The sequence below is a fragment of the Rattus rattus genome, chromosome 1, assembly GCF_011064425.1.
Source record: "Rattus rattus isolate New Zealand chromosome 1, Rrattus_CSIRO_v1, whole genome shotgun sequence".
In the NCBI taxonomy this organism is placed as follows: Eukaryota; Metazoa; Chordata; class Mammalia; order Rodentia; family Muridae; genus Rattus; species Rattus rattus.
In genome coordinates, this window is record NC_046154.1 from 47,698,725 (window position 1) to 47,717,362 (window position 18,638).

The 18,638-nt window shown below is 52.3% G+C and overlaps 1 protein-coding gene across 1 annotated transcript; it reads right to left on the bottom strand.

Moving 5' to 3' along the window:
* Nucleotides 1-906: 906 nt before the first annotated feature.
* Cdcp2 (CUB domain containing protein 2) lies at nucleotides 907-17,311 on the bottom strand. Its single transcript, XM_032891227.1, has 6 exons — nucleotides 17,233-17,311; nucleotides 11,984-12,331; nucleotides 9,054-9,389; nucleotides 7,380-7,733; nucleotides 4,889-5,067; nucleotides 907-1,233 (listed from the first exon to the last, which is right to left on the bottom strand). Exons 1-6 carry the CDS (start codon nucleotides 17,309-17,311, stop codon nucleotides 907-909), a joined length of 1,623 nt encoding a protein of 540 aa, XP_032747118.1.
* Between the last annotated feature and the right edge of the window lie 1,327 nt (nucleotides 17,312-18,638).

An 18,638-nucleotide genomic window follows, 5' to 3' on the forward strand; every position in this document is an offset into this window, starting at 1 on the left:
CTCTGAGAGACTGGAGCAGCTCTGAGAGACTGGAGCAGCTCTGGGGATTGGAGCAGCTCTGAGAGACTGGAGCAGCTCTGAGAGACTGGAGCAGCTCTGAGAGACTGGAGCAGCTCTAAGGAGTAGAAAAAGGTTCAGAGGGCTCCAAAGAGAACTCATCTCCTGAGTGAGGAAGAGCTGGTGGCATGAACATCAGAGCAAACTTGGAGGCACAGAGGACTTGACTCAATGTTTTGGCCAAAGATCTAAGGCATTCAAGCACAAGTCCCAACATAAAAGGAACACCTCAGCTTCGGCCTCTACTCTGAGGACGCTGCCCAGCCCACCCGGCATCTATAGGAACCGAACACAGCAGGCCTTGATACCTCCATGAGCAAGCCCCCACTAGGATGCAAGGATCAGTCTTCAGTGGTGTGGCAGGAGCTGGAATAACAGCACTAGCCAGAGCTTGGACTCTCTCTCCGGTTCCTGGAGGCAGGGGCGGAGGTCTTTAGAGAGGGTCTTCACCTGGGTTGCTTAAGGAGGGAGGAACCCCCACACAGACACTAGACTTCCTACTCACGAAGGTCTGAGAAGCTAGGAGGTGCCCTGAGTTGGTGAAGAACAGGATGAGTCTGTTGTATTCACACTGCCACCTGTGACTCCAACTGTCCAAGCTCACGAGAAACACATATGGGAGCATGCGTTCCTGTAGCAGAATATCCCTAAAATTAACTTAACAGCAATCTCTACAGCCTTCAGAGCCTTTACCTAAGCACACTTTTCTCTGAGTCCCGTGAGGAGCAGGGCAGAGCAGTGATCCGTAGGAAATGGGCTCAGAGAGGGACATGATGTGCCCACGGTCACCAACAAGTCCACAAGCCCCACCCTGCCCTATGATGGGCCCCCAGGCTGCTCTTTACCTGCTCACAGCAGCATCAGGACCACAATGGCAATGATCATAAGGACTCCGGCTAGAATGCAGAGGCCCAGGAAGACGATGTCACTGGTGTCCTGGGTCACCATCGTCCCCGGGCCCTCCAGGATCTCTTCCTCCTCTCCAGGTGGTGCCTCCTGAAGGTGCTCAGCGGTGGCAGCATAGGACCCGAGCAGATCAGAGCCCGACAGCAGGTGGACAGAGGCCTCCTTGCGCCGCGGCTCACAGCGCACCTCATACTCGTGGATGTCACTGTGCCCAGGAGCAGAGAAGTCAAGGTACAGCACGCTGACAATCACGGAGGTGTTATTTCTTCTCTGTGGGGTCACAGAGACATGCTCAGTCCCGAGGGAGCTCAGGCTGTCCCAGTGCCTCTAACAGACATCTGCCTGATTCCACAGCTTAGCCACAAACTCCTTTATTCTCTGAATCTCAGAGTCCTCATCTGTCAAAGGGCCAGCAGGGCCAGCACGTCGGCTCTGTGGGTAAAGGGACTTGCCACCAAGGCTGACAACCTGAATTTGGTCACTGAAACTCAAACAGTGGAAGGACAAAAACTAATTCCCACAGGTTTTCCTCTGATCAACACACACACACACACACACACACACACACACACACACACACACACACACACACACGTAAATTAAAATAATTATAAGAAGGGGGAATGTGAGAGTAGATTGTCTTAAAGAGCATCAGACTTGGTGAGCCAATGTTTGCTCTGACTTCAAGGGGTTAAGGTGAATGAAAGACAGCGACAGTAAGAACACCTAGACGGGGAGACATAGCTTAGGGTCAGAGCACTTGACTATCGTCTGTGAGGCTCCAGGTTCAATCCTCAGCATCAGCAAAAGCACAAACCCAGCAACCATGGAGCTGAGATTACACTGGCGATACTTAAGACACACATGGTGGTGCAGGCCTTTAATGCCAGCACTTGCAGGAAGAAGAGAACTCAGAGTTAAGATCATTTTTAATACATAGTAAGTCTGAGGCCAGTCTAGACTAACTGATACCCAGTCTCAGAAACAAAGACTTTGGAACTGGGGCCAGTTAAGTGTATCAGTTCCTTTACTTCTCACAATAGCCTTCTTGTGATCATTAACATTCCTATTTTACAGACAAGGAAACTGGGGCACCTGGAGGTTAAATTGTCTGAGGCCATGCAGCATACAATCCACAGAGGCCATATTCTTACCCTGACCTGTCCAACCTATGCTATCAGCCGTGACACTTGACTCAAACCAAAGAGTAGCCGGTCAGTTCCCACCCTTGGTGGTTTGCAGCTGTGACCACTAAGCCCAGAGGCCATCATCTGCCTAGAGTGAGGCCTAGAAGCGAGCCCCTGCCTTGCTTGTTTGTCAGCTGTGTGACCTTCCCTCAGGAGTCTTTCTCTCAATAATGAATGAAGCAGGGGCCCCTACTGTTTATTGAGGCTCAGGTCACTCAAAGCCACCACCCTAGGTGACCCACTCACTCTAGGTCTGGGAAGAGCCCCTGAAAACTGCTATGTGAGAGGCCTGGCCCACTGCAGCTCTTCATCTCAGGGATGAGGGAATCGGGTCAAGTTGCCCTAAGTGGGTGAGAGGTGTAGGCCAGCCTCTGAGAAGCCGGGTTTTTAGGGGTGCAGTGACATGAGGCTACTTGGCTACATGTATGCCAACTCCACACCCAATACCACACTCCTCAGGCTGCCCAAAGTGCCCCAGGCAAGGCTGCCCCTTCCAAGAATGGTGTCTGAAACATGAAGCTGCCTAAATCGGAGGGTACATAGGTACAGGAAATTGAGAACTCCCAGCGTCCAAGACAGAGTGGCCCTCTTGGGAAGGTGTGAATGAGTGTTGTAGTGTATTTTATGGTCTCTCCCAAGCTTGGGCTTCTGAAGGGCCCTGGATCCCACATCCCCAAAGAAGCCTTTGTCTCTGTGCCTTCGGTCAGCCTGCCTCAATCTACCTTGGTGGGTCTGCTCCCCACTCTCTAAGGGGAACCTTGTGTAGCCTTGATTTTTTGAGGCACAGAATCAGGACACGGGACAGAGCAGGGCAGGAGCCGTGAGTAGAGGAGAACCAAAGAGAAGCTGGTCATCTACACACTGAAGACTGGAGTGAGCGCATGTGGTAAGGCAGGGAGCATGAGGAGCTTGGAGAGGAGGAAAAGCCAATGGAACCAGAAGGCTGGGGGTTAGGAGCTAAGCCCAGCGTTCCCATGGAGGTGCAGAAAGGCCAGCCTTCATGCTGTCATCTGCGCCTTGGTGACAGCAGCTCCTTCAGAGACTGGGCCTTGAGACTGAGGGGTGGCAAGGCCTACATTAAAATGCTTAGACTTTGCCCTTCCAAGCAGTTGATCCTGTGGTCTGTGGCCCTATGTTCTAGGGCAGGGTAGAGTTCTGAAACCAAGTATTCATGAGTCCTTGGCCCTAGGACTTCATGATTTCCTTTCTGGGATTCGGTTTGAGGGTGAGAGATGGGCATGTGGTCATGTGTATGAGGATGTACATGTGTGTATAGATGTGTATCCACATGTGTGTGTTTCTGTGTTTGGAGGTCATGGGTCAACCCTATAGACAATCCCAAAAGCCACCCAACTTGTTTCATGAAACAAAGTCTCTCACTGGGACCTGGGGTGGAAGACTAGGCTAGATTGGTTGGCCAGCGAGTGCCAGGCATGAGTCTGCCTAGCTTATGTAGCTCTGGCTGGTCTGATCTGGCCTAGCGCTCACTATGTGGACCGAGCTAACCTCAGCGTCCCAGAGATCCACCCGTCGCTGCCTCCCAAGCACTGGGTTAAAGGTGTGCACCACCACCTCCACCTTTAACATTCCTGTTTACTTTTCAGATGACGTGGTCTGAGGATGGACCATATGTCTCCAGGCTTACACGGCTGCGCATTCCTGACTGAGCCGTCGTCCCAGCCCTTTGGGACTTTGTCTCCTTCATTCCATTGCACTGAGTATGGTTCTGTCCCAAGAAAATCCCCAGGGACCTCAGGCATGGAGCAGGGGGAGCAGAGACTGGCAGCCAAACATCCGTCCTCAGCTTCCTTCTCCCATGGCTGCCTGGAGACTGGGAAGGCAGAGCAGAAGACAGCAGGGGCCAGAGGCAAGTGGCAGGGTGCTTGGCCCAGGGAGTGGTAGGATTAGAAGGTGTGGTCTTGTTGGAGTAGGTGTGTCACCGTGGGTATGGGTTGTAAGACCCTCATCCTAGCTGCCTGGAAGTCAGTATTCTGCTGGCAGCCTTCAGATGAAGATGTAGAACTCTCAGCTCCTCCTGCACCATGCCTGCCTGGATGCTGCCATGCTCCTGCCTTGATGATAATGGACTGAACCTCTGAGCCTGTAAGCCAGCCCCAATTAAATGTTGTCCTTTATAAGACTTGCATTGCTCATGGTGTCTGTTCACAGCAGTAAAACCCTAAGGCACAGGGCATGGGGCATCAGGCGAAGCCAGACTGCAAACGCCCAGATTTCAGAGTTGAGAGCTCTAACCGGGGCAGACCACTGTTCCTTCTCTTCCCACCCCCTTCCCTATATTCTCCTAAGGACATAATTGAGGGTACCGGGCTACTACACTGCCCAGGTTCTCTCTTAGGCCCCTCCTACCCACCCACCCCAGCCTGAGTCCACAGCCTCCAGAATATCTCATTTGTGAGCCCCACAGCCTTTAGAGGGAGGTGGATCCTTACTTGAAAGGCTTATTCATTTGTGGAGCCCAGAGATGTATTGGGGTCACCAGGTTGGGGAGGATAGGCAAGAAGAGAGCAGGGGGACAGCTGTGCACATTAAAGGGATCAGGGATTCCATTTCCCTGGGGGTTCTCAGAGGAGCAGGGAGGAAATTTAGGGTTGTTAGCCACAAGGGTGCCAGTAAGCCTGCACGCATGCCTGTGTGCACTAACAGAGCCAGGAGGTAAACTGAGGATAGCAGGAGCCCTTCAGTAAGGCTCAGAGCCCATCTCTTATACCTACCCCTACCTGAGACTCGGAACCACAGGTGTCAAAACGGGCCTGGATCCGGAAGTTACTACCAACTTCCTGGGCTGCACAGCTCCGGCTACCCAGGTAGACCTTGGTCCGCTCCAGCGGGGCCAGTGCCTGGGCAGAGATCAGAATCTGGAAGTCCGTGCGAGAACAGCTCACATTCATGGGCACCACTGGAACGGGAGGGGGAGTCTGAGTCCTTAGGGCTACAGTCAGACCCATCATCCCTCAGCCTCCTGGAAGGACAGTAGACATGGAACGGAACCCCAGAATAGGGAAGGTGCTTATGATATACTACAGGACTCAGCTGGGATACACTGCATGCATTGCTCCCCTGAGCTCTTTGGGCATGTAGTGTGCTGGTGTTTCTGTCCCCAGCATAGAGCCTCAGGAAAGAGCCTCAGTGGCAGGCTGAGGTAATGCTGAATGAATGAATGGATGGATGGATGGATGAATGAATGAGCGAGCAGAAGCGAGTGGAAACTAACTCTTCACCACAATAAAAGTGGGTGCTCATCGCTTAGGCGCACAGTCAGCCACGCACCCCGTCATTCGGTAAACACAGCTACTGATGGCCTCTGCACAGCACAGACACAGACACGAGGAAGCCTGCCACACCAGGGCTTGGGTAGGACCACAAATGGGGAAATGCACAGGAGTGCTGTGAAGGACATTCAAGCTAAGACAGAAGAAAGGGGGTGTGGCTCCGAAGAAGTCAGGGGAAGGGGACCCTGTTATCCCTCCTTGTGCCGGCCTTGGGCGGTGGGCACAGCACAAGCCACAAGATTTGAAAGCAAATCTCTGAGAGGTGAAGCTGCCTGTTGGGGCTGAGTTTGGATTTCGGGCTTGAGGGAGGGGGCGGGCAGGATTCCCTGGTCACCAGTCTGCTCGTTACGATCGGTCAGCTCCCAGCATGCTCTGGGCTGTGCATGAGTGTGACTCTGAGTGTCTGGGGCTGCAGGAGCGAGGGTACATGCAAGGCAGAGGCAGGTGGGGGTTGGGAGCTAGCTGGAAGAAAAAGGAAACCTGGCAGGCAGAGGCCTGGATCCCTCAGCCCTCTCCGGGAAATGTCTCAGACATATTTCAACCTCGGGTGTCTGGGCAGGCGGAGATTTATGGGTCCGCTGTCTCCCACGATGATCTCGGTGGCGCTGAACTGTGTGTCACCCCTGATTGATGCCGAAGCGGCCCTCCCTGTGGAGAGGCTGCCTACAGCCTGGGCCCCATCTGGTGCTGGTCCAGCATGAGTACCCTGTCTGACCCTAGACTCCCTCAGGGGCCTGTGTAGGGAGCACAGAAGGTCCTGGAACAGGAGCCAGAATGACAGCCACCCCCACCCTCATCTCCAGAGATGCTGCAAGAAGAGGCGGTCTAAATCACTTAGCACCGCTCAGGCTGGGCCGGAGACTCAGGCGCTCTGAGGCAAGCTGGACCCTAAAGACCCTTCAATCCAGGTTCCTGCTGTACAGGCAGGGAAACCAGGATCTGGAGAGCAAAAGGGCAGGACCCAGATGGCACCCGGTCTCACAATCTTCTCCTTGTCCATGAAGAATCAAAGGAAGCTGTGCCAAGAGTCCCGACTTTTCTTCCCACAGAGCCAGGGCCAGAAAGGTCTCCACGGGCCACCAGCTTGCAGTGGTTGTTTTCTGCACCACTGCCAGGGTTCCCTAATCCTCTGCTGCCAGGGATGAGGAAAAAGGATCTCTCCACTGCTGAACAGGCCTGAGTGTATGAGGGAAAGATGTCCCCAGAGCCAGACGTACCCTGTAGCCCTCACTTGACTCAGGGACTCACCCTGTCTGACCCTAGACTCCCGCTGCGTCCACGTTACAAAGGTTAGAAAAGCCTTAATACCAGCCTCCCACCCACCTCTGCAGGAAAAGCTCAGCCATGTGACTGACTTGAAAACACAGTGCAGGACAAAGCATTGAGAGCGCTTTGGAAGGCTCGGGTCTTCTGGATAACAGGATTTTTGTGGCTGTCACCTGTCTTCTCCTTTCCCAGCCTTGGCTGTGCACAGGATGCCTGTGTTTTGCAGCAGCGCTGTTGTAAACACAAGTATCTTAGGAAATTCTGAGGCCCTGGCCCTATACAGGGGTTGCCTGGCTATCACACTGCTGGGTGAGGACATGTTAGTAGCCTTTGTCCAGTCAGCTCCTGAATGATGCAGGCCAGGCTGGTGGCATCTTGGTGTTTTCACCTACTTACCATTGATAACTTGACATGTTTTGTGTGTCAGTGCGAGAGGCAGAGAGCCCACGGGGAAAGGAGCCAGGAGCCCACTAGGGAACATAGAGTCAGAAGCTATGAAAAGAAGGTTCTGTGACAGTGGAAATAAATGCGGGCCATACTGGAGTGGCCTCAAAGGTCCTCAGGGTAAGTGACTGAGTAGGGCCTGGAGGAGACCGTGGAGGGACTGTGTCACAGTGAACACAGGAAGGAGGCTGCAGAGTTTCCCAGGACCCACACCCTCAACCCAGCTGACCTCCAATGTAGGCCACGGAGAAGCCCCTGCCGGAGGTGCTGCGGTCAGTGTGCAGCAGAAGTAGGAGCTGGTTGTGACTGGAGGTGACAGGCGGTGGCAGGTGATGCCCGCACCACTTCCCCAGCAGCTTTGCCTCCTCACTGGCCCCATCGAAGGCTGCCAGATGGTCAAAGTCACAGGTTCTGGTTAGGCTGTTGGGCTCCTCCAAGCCCAGGTCCAGGACGAAGACCTTGACCCGGTAGCCAGGGGGCAGGCGGATGGTCCAGTGGCAACGGATGTTGTTGGGGTAGGCGCCAGGGTACTGTGGGCTGGAGAAGTTGCCACGCACAGCTGTGAACACCTCCTGGCATTCTCCTGGGGAGAAGGAAGTAATGGTCACATACGAAATAAATGATGGTTAAGGCAGGGTCTCCAGCCTGAGGTGCCACTGGGAGGTGGTAGAAGATTTAGGGCAGGGGGCCTACCGGGAGGAGGTTGGCTCACTGGGGGGAATGCCCTGAAAGTGGGCGCTAGGGCTCCAGTCCGTTCCATTTTATGTCTCTGCTTCCTGCCAGTCATGAGGAAGCAGCTTTTGTTCCACTCTTTGCTCTCTGCCATGATGTTTTGCCTCACCACTGGCCCAAAGTCCACAGCTGATGACAGTCCTTGGACCTCTGCAACCGTGAGCCAAGGCAGACCTTTCCTCCGTGCCTCAACACTCTTGCCTATCTCAGCATGGAGAGCTGACCTTCTGCCTACATGCTGGACTGGCTGTCAGCTGCCCTCTGCCCTCTGCCCTCTGTGCCTCTGCACATAACGTTCGTGCTCTGTGACTGACTTCAAGGCTCTGCTCAATTCCTCCTCCAGGAAGTCCCCCATGACTCTACCTGCTAGTACTCAGTGGCAGTGGCTTTTCATTGTACCACCCATCTTTCTCCGTGGACTGTGAATTCTCTGAAGCTCACCCATTCTCCTATGACCACATCACATCAGCGCACAGTGTGTTCCAGGCACAAGAAAAGGAGCTACCTCACCATCAGGCAGGGAGTTGGACAAAGATGGCATGAGGTAGATAAGAGTAGGAAGGAATTCTCAACCCTCCTATGATGTGACCCTTTAATACAGTTCCTCAAGTTATAGTGACCCCAGTCATATCATCGTCATCGTCATCGTCATCGCCGCCATCACCACCACCACCACCACCACCATCATCATCATCATCATCATCATCAAGACAGGTTTCTCTGTGTAGCCTTGGACATCCTGAAACTCACTCTATAGACCAGGCAGGACTCAAACTCAGAGATCCTCTTGCCTCTACCTCCCAAGTACTAGGATTAAATGCTTGTACCACCACCGCACAGATCCATAAAGTTATTTTCTTTGCTACTTCATAACTAATTTTGATACTGTCATGAGTCACCATGTAGATATCTGGTGTTCAGGATATGACCCCTGTGGAAGAGCTATTTGACCCCTAAAGGGGTCGTAACCCACAGGTTGAGAACCACTGCTCTAAGGCGTTTAGAAGAGACCAATCTGGTCTTGGGGTTGGCCGGGAAGTGTGTGCTAGACCATTAGACACAGTGCAGCCAATCCAAGCCCTGAGGACACAAGCGAGCATTAGTTGAATCCCCAAGCAAAGCAGTAGGCAGGAGTGCAAAGGTGTGTTACCATAGCCTTGGCCCCTCCTACCTGAGAAGTAGTGCGCCTTGAAGCCCCGGCCTCCAATGTTGAAGTCAGACTTGAAGACCACCTGCAACTCATGGCCCAGGGACACAAGGGTGGGGGGTCTGGTGCTGCCACAGTAGTGGTGCCCCTGGGCAGGGCCTGGTGCTCCAAGCACAGTCACGTAGTCATACATGCATTCTTCACTGCCCTCCACCTGGAAGTCCACGAACACCAGCTTGACAGTGGCAGGTCCCGAGGCACGGATCAGCCAGTGGCACTCCACATTATTGGGGTAGTTGTTGGGGTACTCGGGGCTGCTGAGGACCCCTGACAGGCCGGTCAGGACACCACCGCACACATCTGCAAGGGAGCCCACTTGAGCTGACCTCCTCCCCAGGGAACCAGACACCCGAAACACACATGAGTGGTATAACTGACCCACATAGGACACATCTTTCACAGTGAGAGGCCGAGTAACTTATCTGCCTAGGCCTGAGTTCACTCAGTAGGCCTTGGTGATAAAGACCCTAGTACAAGGGCTCTGTTTGAAGGTTCAGAATCCCCACATGGAAGTAAGGGTTGAGATAAGATGGGGAAGTGTGTTAAAGGGAGCTGCTGAGTTGTGTGACTCCAGGAGTGGAGGGGATAGGGAATACACTGTGTGGGGGTTTGAAGGAGAATGCTTCCCATAGGCTCATATATTTGAATACTTTGTCTCCAGTCGGTGGTACTATTTGGGAAGGGTTAGGAGACATGGCCTGTTGAAGGAGGTGTGTCACGGGGGGCAGGCTTTGAGGTTTCAAAAGCCCACGCTGTTCCCAGTTAGCTAGCTCTCCTTAAGCTTGTGGTTCCGGAGGTAAGCACTCAGCGGCTGCTTCAGCACCATGCCTTCCTGCCTGCTGCCGTGCTCCCCATCACAATAGTCATGGACTCACACCCTTTGCACCCGTGGGCCCCAAATCAAACATCTCCTTCATAAGCTGTCTCACTCATGAGGTTCTGTCACAGTAAAGACACGGTCAATGTTCTCAGACAGAGACATGGAGATTGCAGGCAACACTGAGGTGACAAGAGCTAAGAGGCATGGACAGGTCACCCAGCTAGCAGATAGAACTGAAGCCCAGGAGATACGTGACAATCATGTGGCCAGAGCATGGCACCTGGCAGCTGAGGTCCTGGCTTCCTGTCCCAGGACTGCCTGCTCAGCTGTGTTATTGTAGGCAATAGTATTTCCTCTCTGGCTGTCAGATTTACTGTGAAATGAGAAGGTAGGTGGAGATAGTCTGTGACATCAGTCAATTAATATCTATAACCTGAGTAGATAAATACTCTGGAGTTCATTCTTATGCTGCATTTCCAACGTGTGTGTTTTACATATATGTGTGAATGTCTGTGCCCATGCAGAAGCGGGTGTGTTTGGAGGTCAGAGGAGGACAGCTCTCCTGCTCTGTCAGCCTTTGCTTTATCTCTCTGAGACAGTGTCTCTCTCTGAACCTGAAGCCTGTTAATTTCCAACTAGGTTCGATGGCCAACAGCACCAGGGTCACGGGTGTGCACAGCCATTCCTGTATCTCATGTGGATGCTGGGAATTTAAAAGCCACTTACCCACAGAGCAATCTCCCAACCTGATATCTTTGAGTATAATAAAAGACAGAAGCCAAAGTTACACATCTTACACAGAAAACTTTAGCCCAGTGGAGTCCACCAACATCCAGGGTTTTAGGGACGGGCTTTTCACACGTGAATGTTGGAAACATGAGCCTGGGACCAGGGCAGTAGCTCAGCTGTTAAAGTGTTTGCTGACCAAGCATAAGGACCCACGTTTCACTCCCAGCACCCCATAAAAGTCGGGGGTAGTGGCTCGAACTTGTAATCTTGGAGCTAGGGAAGTAGAGGCAGGTTGATCTCTGGGGCTCACTGGCCAGCAGCCATTCTAGCCTAATTGGAGAACCCAGCCAGGTCTCTGCGGGACAATACCTGAGACTGACTTTTGGCTTACATGCAAACACACGCACACGCACAAATGTGAACTTGTGAAATCAGTGCATATCATTAAAATACTACATTTATCTCTTTAGATCTCAAAGATTAACAAGACAGCTCTGTCTGCTATCAGCTCGTCCTGTTTGTAAAACTGCTGGGAAGCGTTTCATGTGATGTCAGGACTTTGATACCTTAATGTCCTATAACCCCCAGGCCTAAGGTCCCCATGCTCTGGCCAGAGTAACCTCTTGTTCTTGCAGTTTAGCTCGCCACAGTTTTGGGCTTTCAAGTTCAACAGGGGCTGCTGTCTTGCCTGAGTCCTAGGGTTGCTGGGGGTGGAGCTGTGGACAGGGACCTTTGTGGCTATCCTATGTGGGCTGACACAGAGGCATCTGATCTCCTGGGGAGAAAGAAGGAGTTTTGGGTCTGTGCACAAGAACTCAAAGACAGGAAGAAGGGGGCAAGAAGGCTGAAGAGCAGGACCCGGGTTCTACCTCATGAGGGTCTATAGGAGGTGACAGGCCTGCTTGGAGGAGTTGGGGATTAGGGGAACCAGTTAGTGATGTTAGGGAGAAAGGTCCTGAGAGAGGAGGAACCACAGGCAGGGGAAGGATGTGGAAGCCACAGGATTTCAACAGCAGGGACAACAGCCAGGATCCTCCTATGACCAATACTACAAGGGAAGGACAAAGGCAGAGGAGTCCTGTGGGCCTCCTTTCAGGGAGCAGCAACCTGCCTAGGTGACCCAAGGTCATGGAGGAAGCAGGGAAATATAAGAGTAGTGGGGAGTGGTTTCTAGGGAGGTCATGGTCTAGGGAGGTCAAAGCCGCCTTTGCCCCGTAGGCTGTGCTAAATGGAGGTCATCCGGATTGCAGAGTGGCCTACGCAAAGAGGCTGCTCATTCACCTTCCCTGTGCTCTGCCCCCACCCTCTGCATCTGGGGCCAGCATTAGCTGAGTGGCTTCCTGACCTTTCTGATAGCCTGCGGAAAAGCCACGACTGGCCACATGCTTGTCTGAGTGGAAGACGACAGACATGACGTGCCAGGAGGAGGTGAAGGGTGGCGGGGGCGCCTGGCCACAGAACCTGCCCAGCAGATTGCCCTTGTCTCTAGAGGCCCCGTTGTAGATCTCCAGGAAGTCAAAGCCACAGGTGTCATGGTACTCCAGGTCAAAGGCGTGGAAAGTGAGCAGCACGGAGGAGCCCTCGGCCACCACGATCAGCCAGCTGCACTCGGTGTTGTAGGGATACAGACTTGGGAAGTTTGGACTGGAGAAGTTTCCAGATGGTGCCGAGAGCACACCCCCACACTTGACACCTGAAGCAAGAGAAAAGGATGGCTGAGAATCAGCTCTGGGGTTTGGGATACGTGTGAGGCAAGACTGTCTCCTTGAGGCTGGAAAGAAAACGGAACAGGGTCCTGAATCACTCTGGGCGCATGCCTGAGCTCACCCAAGCATGCACAAATCTTTCAGATACCAGGGAAGCATTTTTCTAGTCATGCAACAAACACTGAACACTGGACAGTGTTCAGTGCTGGGAGGTCAGCAGTGAGAGAGATTCCTGATCTCAGCACGCATGTTCTGGTGGGAAGATGATAAACCCCAGCAGGATGGGAAGCAGAGAGGAGAGAGATAAGCTCTGGGGAGAACGGTGAGTGGTGGGCACACCTTTAACCCCAGCATTAGGAAGGCAGAGGCAAGCAGATCTCTTCCAGTTCAAGAACAACCTGGTCTACATAGGAAGTTCTAGGCCAGCCACACAGAGAGACACTGCCTGGAAATTAAGTAAGTAAACAATAAGTAAATAAGTAGAAAACAATAATTTAAAAGAACACAATGGAGGGCTGGAGAGATGGCTCAGCGGTTAAGAGCACTGACTGCTCTTCCAGAGGTCTTGAGTTCAAATCCCAGCAACCACATGGTGGCTCACAAACATCTGTAAAGGGATTGGATGTCCTCTTCTGGTGTGTCTGAAGACAGTGACGGTATATTCATATATATAAAATAAAAATAAATCTTTGTTTAAAAAGAGACACAATGAAAGGCAATTAGAAAACCAGATTTGACAAGTTTTAATGGAATGCTGGGTTAGACACATCATTAATGTGCTATCACCGAGGGAAAGGTTTGCAAGAGGGAAAGCCCAGGTGGTCAGCCGCACAGGCATTCTCTGTGAACTCACTCAAGGTGTTTCGAAAGCCAGATGATTTTTTGTTGTTTTGGTTTTTAGGGCAGGTGTCACTGAGTAGCCTCAGACCAGCCTCAAATCTGTAATTCTATTGCCTCAGGCCGCTGAACGCTGAGGTAACAGGTATCTGCCAGTACACCTGGTTCAAGTGTTTGAAAAACACAATTAAAAACATACAAGTCTGACATAGCAGCGCACACACGCAAGGGAAGTGTCTGGAGGCTGCGGCAAGAGGGCTGCAAGTTTTAGGCAAGCCTGAGCTACATAGAAAGACAATGATTCAAGGACAACCACGGCGGCAGCCATAAGGTTGACAGAGGCAGGGAGGAGTCACGGGAGAGTGTGTGATCAGGATGCATTGCCTGTGTGTATGAAATGCCAAAGAACTAATTTAACAAGTGTAAAAAAAAGCCAAGAAAGAATTTTATACAGTAGAATGCTATACAATTTGAAATGTATACACTTGATTACTTACAGAGTAATTTTTTTTTTTAAGGTAAAGTCATAGTTTTGGAGACCAGGCCAACCTTGAACTGCCCATCCTATTGCCTCAGCCTTTGGAGTGTGTGTGTATGTCTGTGTACACATGTGCATGCACATTATGTGTGTGCGCATGTGTGTACATGTGCATGTGCATATGTGTGCATGTGCACGTTTGTGTATTTGTGCATGAATTCCTGGACTCAAGTGATCCTTCTGCCTCAGCCTTCCCAGGGACTAGGACTACAGAGATGCACCACTGTTGCCCACACTAGAAAGGAAGCAAACACATTTCATTAGTTTGTTTGTTTTGAGCCGGAGGTTTTCTATGGCATGTGTCACTGCGCCCAGCTGAAGGAGCATCTGTGTGTGTGAACATGTATGTCGTGGAGGCCAGAGTGTAGCTTCTGAAGATGTATCCATCTTGGGTTTTCAGACAAGTTCTCTTACTGGCCTGGAGCTCACCAAGTAGCCTAGGCTGCCTGGCCGGGGCCCCAGGAGCCTGCTCGTTCCCACCTTCCCGGCCCTGGGATTGCAGATGTGGCCTTATCCTATGGCTTCTGGATCTTGAACTCAGGTTTTCCTGCTTGCATGGCGCTTTACCAAATGAGCTACTGCCCCAGCTAATAAAAGGACATGCTTTAAAGACATTTTTTTAAAAATTAAATTTTGAGTCTGGAGAGATGGCTTCATGGTTAGGAGCCTTTCCTGCCCTTGCAGATGACCTCAGTTCCATTCTCAGCTCCCACACGGCAGCTCACAAATGTCTAACTGTAGTTCCAGGGGATCCGATGCCTTCTGCCTCCACAGGTACCGGGCACGCAAAGGGTTCACAGACATACAGGCAGACAAAAAACACACATAAACAAAAATAAGCAAATCTTTAAAATATAGGTTTTATTTGTTACTATGAGTGTGGATGTGTGCGGGTTCTAGGGATCCACCTCAGGCCCTCAGGCTCTTGAAGCAAATGCTGTTACTTGCTGAGCCATCTCACTGGCCCCACAAAAGAACCTCTTCCTCCTCTTTTTCTTCCTCCTCTTCCTCCTCCTTCAAGATTTATTTTTGTTTTAAATATGTGCATGAGTGCAGGCGCCCATGGGTGCCAGGGTATTGGATCCTCTGGAACAGAGTTGTGAGCTTCCTGGTGACATGGATACTGGGAACAGAACCAGGCTTCCTGGAAGAGCAGCCAGTGCTGAGCCTTCTTGGCAACCCCAGAAATATTCTTTCCCTTTGTGTGTGTGTGTGTGTGTGTGTGTGTGTGTGTGTGTGTGTGTGTGTGTGTATGTGTGTGTGTGTGTGTGTGTGTGTGTGTGTGTATGTGTGTGTGTGTGTGTGTGTGTGTGTGTATGTGTGTGTGTATGTGTGTATGTGTGTGTATGTGTGTGTGTGTGTGTGTATGTGTGTGTGTGTGTGTGTGTGTGTGTGTATGTGTGTGTGTGTGTGTGTGTGTGTGTGTATGTGTGTGTATGTGTGTGTATGTGTGTGTGTGTGTGTGTGTGTATGTGTGTGTGTGTGTGTGTGTGTGTGTGTGTGTGTGTGTGCCCAGACAGGGTTTCCTATGTAGTCCTGGCTGTCCTAGAATTCACTCTGTAGACCAGGCTAGCGCTAAACTCAAAGACCTGCCTGCCTCTGCCTCCCAAGCGCTAGGATTAAAGATGTGCACTACTATTTCCTGGCTTAGGAACAAGAATGTTCCTAACACCATTTGGCCAAGCCAAGGATGAGGAAACTTCTGTGAGATAAACAGTCCCGGTACTTCAACAGTAAATGGTGAGAGGGAGGCACACTTGAATAACATTCTTGCAAGAAAGACACAGCTCAACCGAAGGTCCGTGCTGATTTGGGCTAAGCCTCCTTCCCAGGCAAGCTCACAGGAGGAGTGGAGCTGAGGAGAGTCAGGCAAGCCAGGTAAAGCCACACCTGTGGTATGCTGTATCCTGTTTTGTGTGGGGCTAGGGTGACAGTAGTATTGGGGGAGCTCCAAGACCCACAGAGGAAGCTACATGTGCAGAGTGGGAAGAAAGATTGCGTTTACTGGTGAAGGTGGTGAAGAACTCACCCTCTGCAGACCTCAGCCAGGCAGACAGAGGTAGTACAGGGGCCGTGCAGGGGCCAGGTCACATGATTTCCTCCCTGTCTGAGGAGGCTGGTGCCAGGAATGGTGTCTAGTTCATAACCACATGGCAAGAAGATGGAGGGACCACTCTTCCAGTGTCCACGCTTGTCCTTCCCCCTTGCTGACCACACAAGTGTCAGAGTGGAACTCCTGTAGCCTAGGTGGCCCTGGGCTCCAGCACAAGTGGAAATCTTGCTTATAAAGATCCAGCGAGGTACACTAACCCTCAGGGTCACATCAAAGCCACCCAAGCCTTGGAGGTTAGAAAATAATAACCTTTCACTACCCACGCATGGGCAGAGACTCTGATATGCCCAGGCCATTTCTGCCAGCAATAGAGCGACTGGCAAGCTACATCTTTCCTCTTGGCCCCTGGTTGAGCTCGAGGAAGGCAAGCTGTTGAGCCCCTCGATGCAGTCCCTGCCAAGGTCACATGTTGCTGCAGAATGGTAAAATGATTTCACCAGCTTTACAGAAAGCACCTGCAGGGTCAGGGGGCACAAAGGTCCTAGGATCACAGTCTGGGGTGGAGGAGCTCTGGGAGCCTGGGGGAGGAGCATCTGAGCCCAACAGAGGATGACGAGGACTTCACAGGGAAGTGGCATGACTTAGACTTTAAGGGTGAGCAGGGAAAAGGGGACTGGCTAGACAGCTCAGTGAATAAAGGCTCTCACCACTGAGCCTGACCGCCTGAACTTAATCCCCATACACACACGGTAGAAGGAGAGAACCAGCTCCCACAGCTTGCTCTCTGTGCACGGGTGCAGCGATGCAGCTCTCCCATGTGAGTGCGCCCCCCGGCACGAGCCCCTTACACACACAATAAATGTAATCGGAAAAGTATTTTAGAGAGAAACAGAATCCTTCCAAGAAACTCCAGGAAGAACTTTTTCCCAGGCAGAGGGACAGCCGGGCAGGGCATTCTTAGAAAGAGGATCTTGTGGTTCCCAGCAAGGACACAGACACATTGGAGCCAACACACCAGAGGCACCAAATGGCATGGGGCGAGGAAGCTGGCCTGGCTGAAGCTGGCCTGGCTGGCTGCCGGGGATGTGCAGCGACTCTCAGAACAGAAGGGGGTCCTTCCCACGGTGGGCAGGCCTTCCACACCTCTGAGCCACTCCCTTCGTGTGCCTTCGTGTACTGTGTGGCCTTGTACCTAAGCCCTCAAGCCCTGAATTTCATCTGGAGAAGCAGGCCAGCCCTCACCTGGGACTTTGTTCTGCAGATCAAACGCTCGAATGCGAATGCGTGAAACCCACAGCGGGCCTCACTCAATGTTGCCCCTCCTATCTCAGGAGAGAGCGCGCACTCGACTCAGCCAGGTCCTCAGAGCCGCTCCTGCATTCCGGCTCGGGCTCCCTGAGCCCCTTCGTCCTCTGCACCCTCTTCCCATCCGCCCTGCTACGAGTTGCCTGGTCACCTACCTTCCATAGCGTGGGTCCCAGGACCCGAGTCCAGCAGTACCGCTGCCAGCAGTAGGCAGGCCTCCATCTCAGCTCGCATCTCCCCACCGGGGGCTCACCCGCACCAAAGCTGAGTTCAGGGGTCAGGATCCAAGGGTCTGAGAGGGGAAAGAGAGGTGAGGCTGGAAGGGCCTCCAAGTAAATGGCGGTGTGAATAATTCATCGGGCCCTTGAATTAGTAAGGCGATCCTAGGTGCTTCCTCCACTCCTTACCGAGGTGACGGATCTGGTGTCACCTGCTTGACACATACTGAGAACTGCAATGGCCACCCTGTATCAGGGAGGGGAGCAGGTTGCGCCTGGAAGAAGACAGTAGAGAAAGGGCCTCTATTCCAGGGTCAGATCTACCCTAATTCAGCCTCCCACTGGCTAGGGGATCCTGAACAAGCCATTTCAGTGGTCCTGTCCCTCTTGGCCTTCTGATCCAACCAGTACAGCCATGCAGCCCTGCCTCTGGGGCTACTGGGAAAAAGAAATGAGATTGCATGTGCTAATGTATGCAGTAAGTGCATACAGTATGCTGAAGCACTCAGCAGGTGTGTACTCCTGTCTTTCTCCATCCACCGCTCCAGAGGGAGTCAAAAGGAGCCTGCCGGTCTTGGGACAGAGAGGACAAGCTTCCTCCCAACGTGAGAATTCAGCTCAGAGGGACAGAGAAGGAGCTGTGGACTTCTGATGACAGGCGTCTTCGTCAAGGGAGACAAGAGCAGCAGCTGTTGGATTTCTGCTGTGAGTCTTCTAATGCAATAGGCGTGAGCTGCAGTCTGCTGTGCGGCCAGGACAGTAACCACCATGCCTTCACTGGTCCATGAGGGTCATTTACATCCAGGCTCTGTGCTGGGAGCTGGGAGCTGGGACTGCAGAAGAGTCCTGAAGAGAGCTGTGCCCAGCGAGAAGTGGGATCCGTTCTTCTCTCTAGGAATTCTTCCCTTTGAGTCAGCCCACCCCGTGGTGGTGGTGGGAGACGCATTTGTGGAGGCCAGAGACCAACTTTGAGTGCTATTCCCTAGAAACCCTCTGACTTGATTTTGAAAGAGTCTCTTATTGAATTTAGAATTCACCCGTAAGCCCCAGGGATCTGGCTGCCTCTACCTCCCCGGTGCTGAAATAACAAATGCTGGAGGGTTTTTCGGTGTGTGTGTGTGTGTGTGTGTGTGTGTGTGTGTGTGTGTGTGTGTGTGTGTGTGTGTGTGCGCGCACGCGCTAAGGATCAAGCTCAAGTCCTCCAGTGTGAGGGTGGAAATCACTACCATCTCCAGATCCTCCACCACATATTTCTAATTACTGCATTTGTGTGGTCTGTACACGGCCCCGGGACACTGAGGAGAAATAGGACAGATGCCCACCTTCCCAGGAAGGGCCGAGCC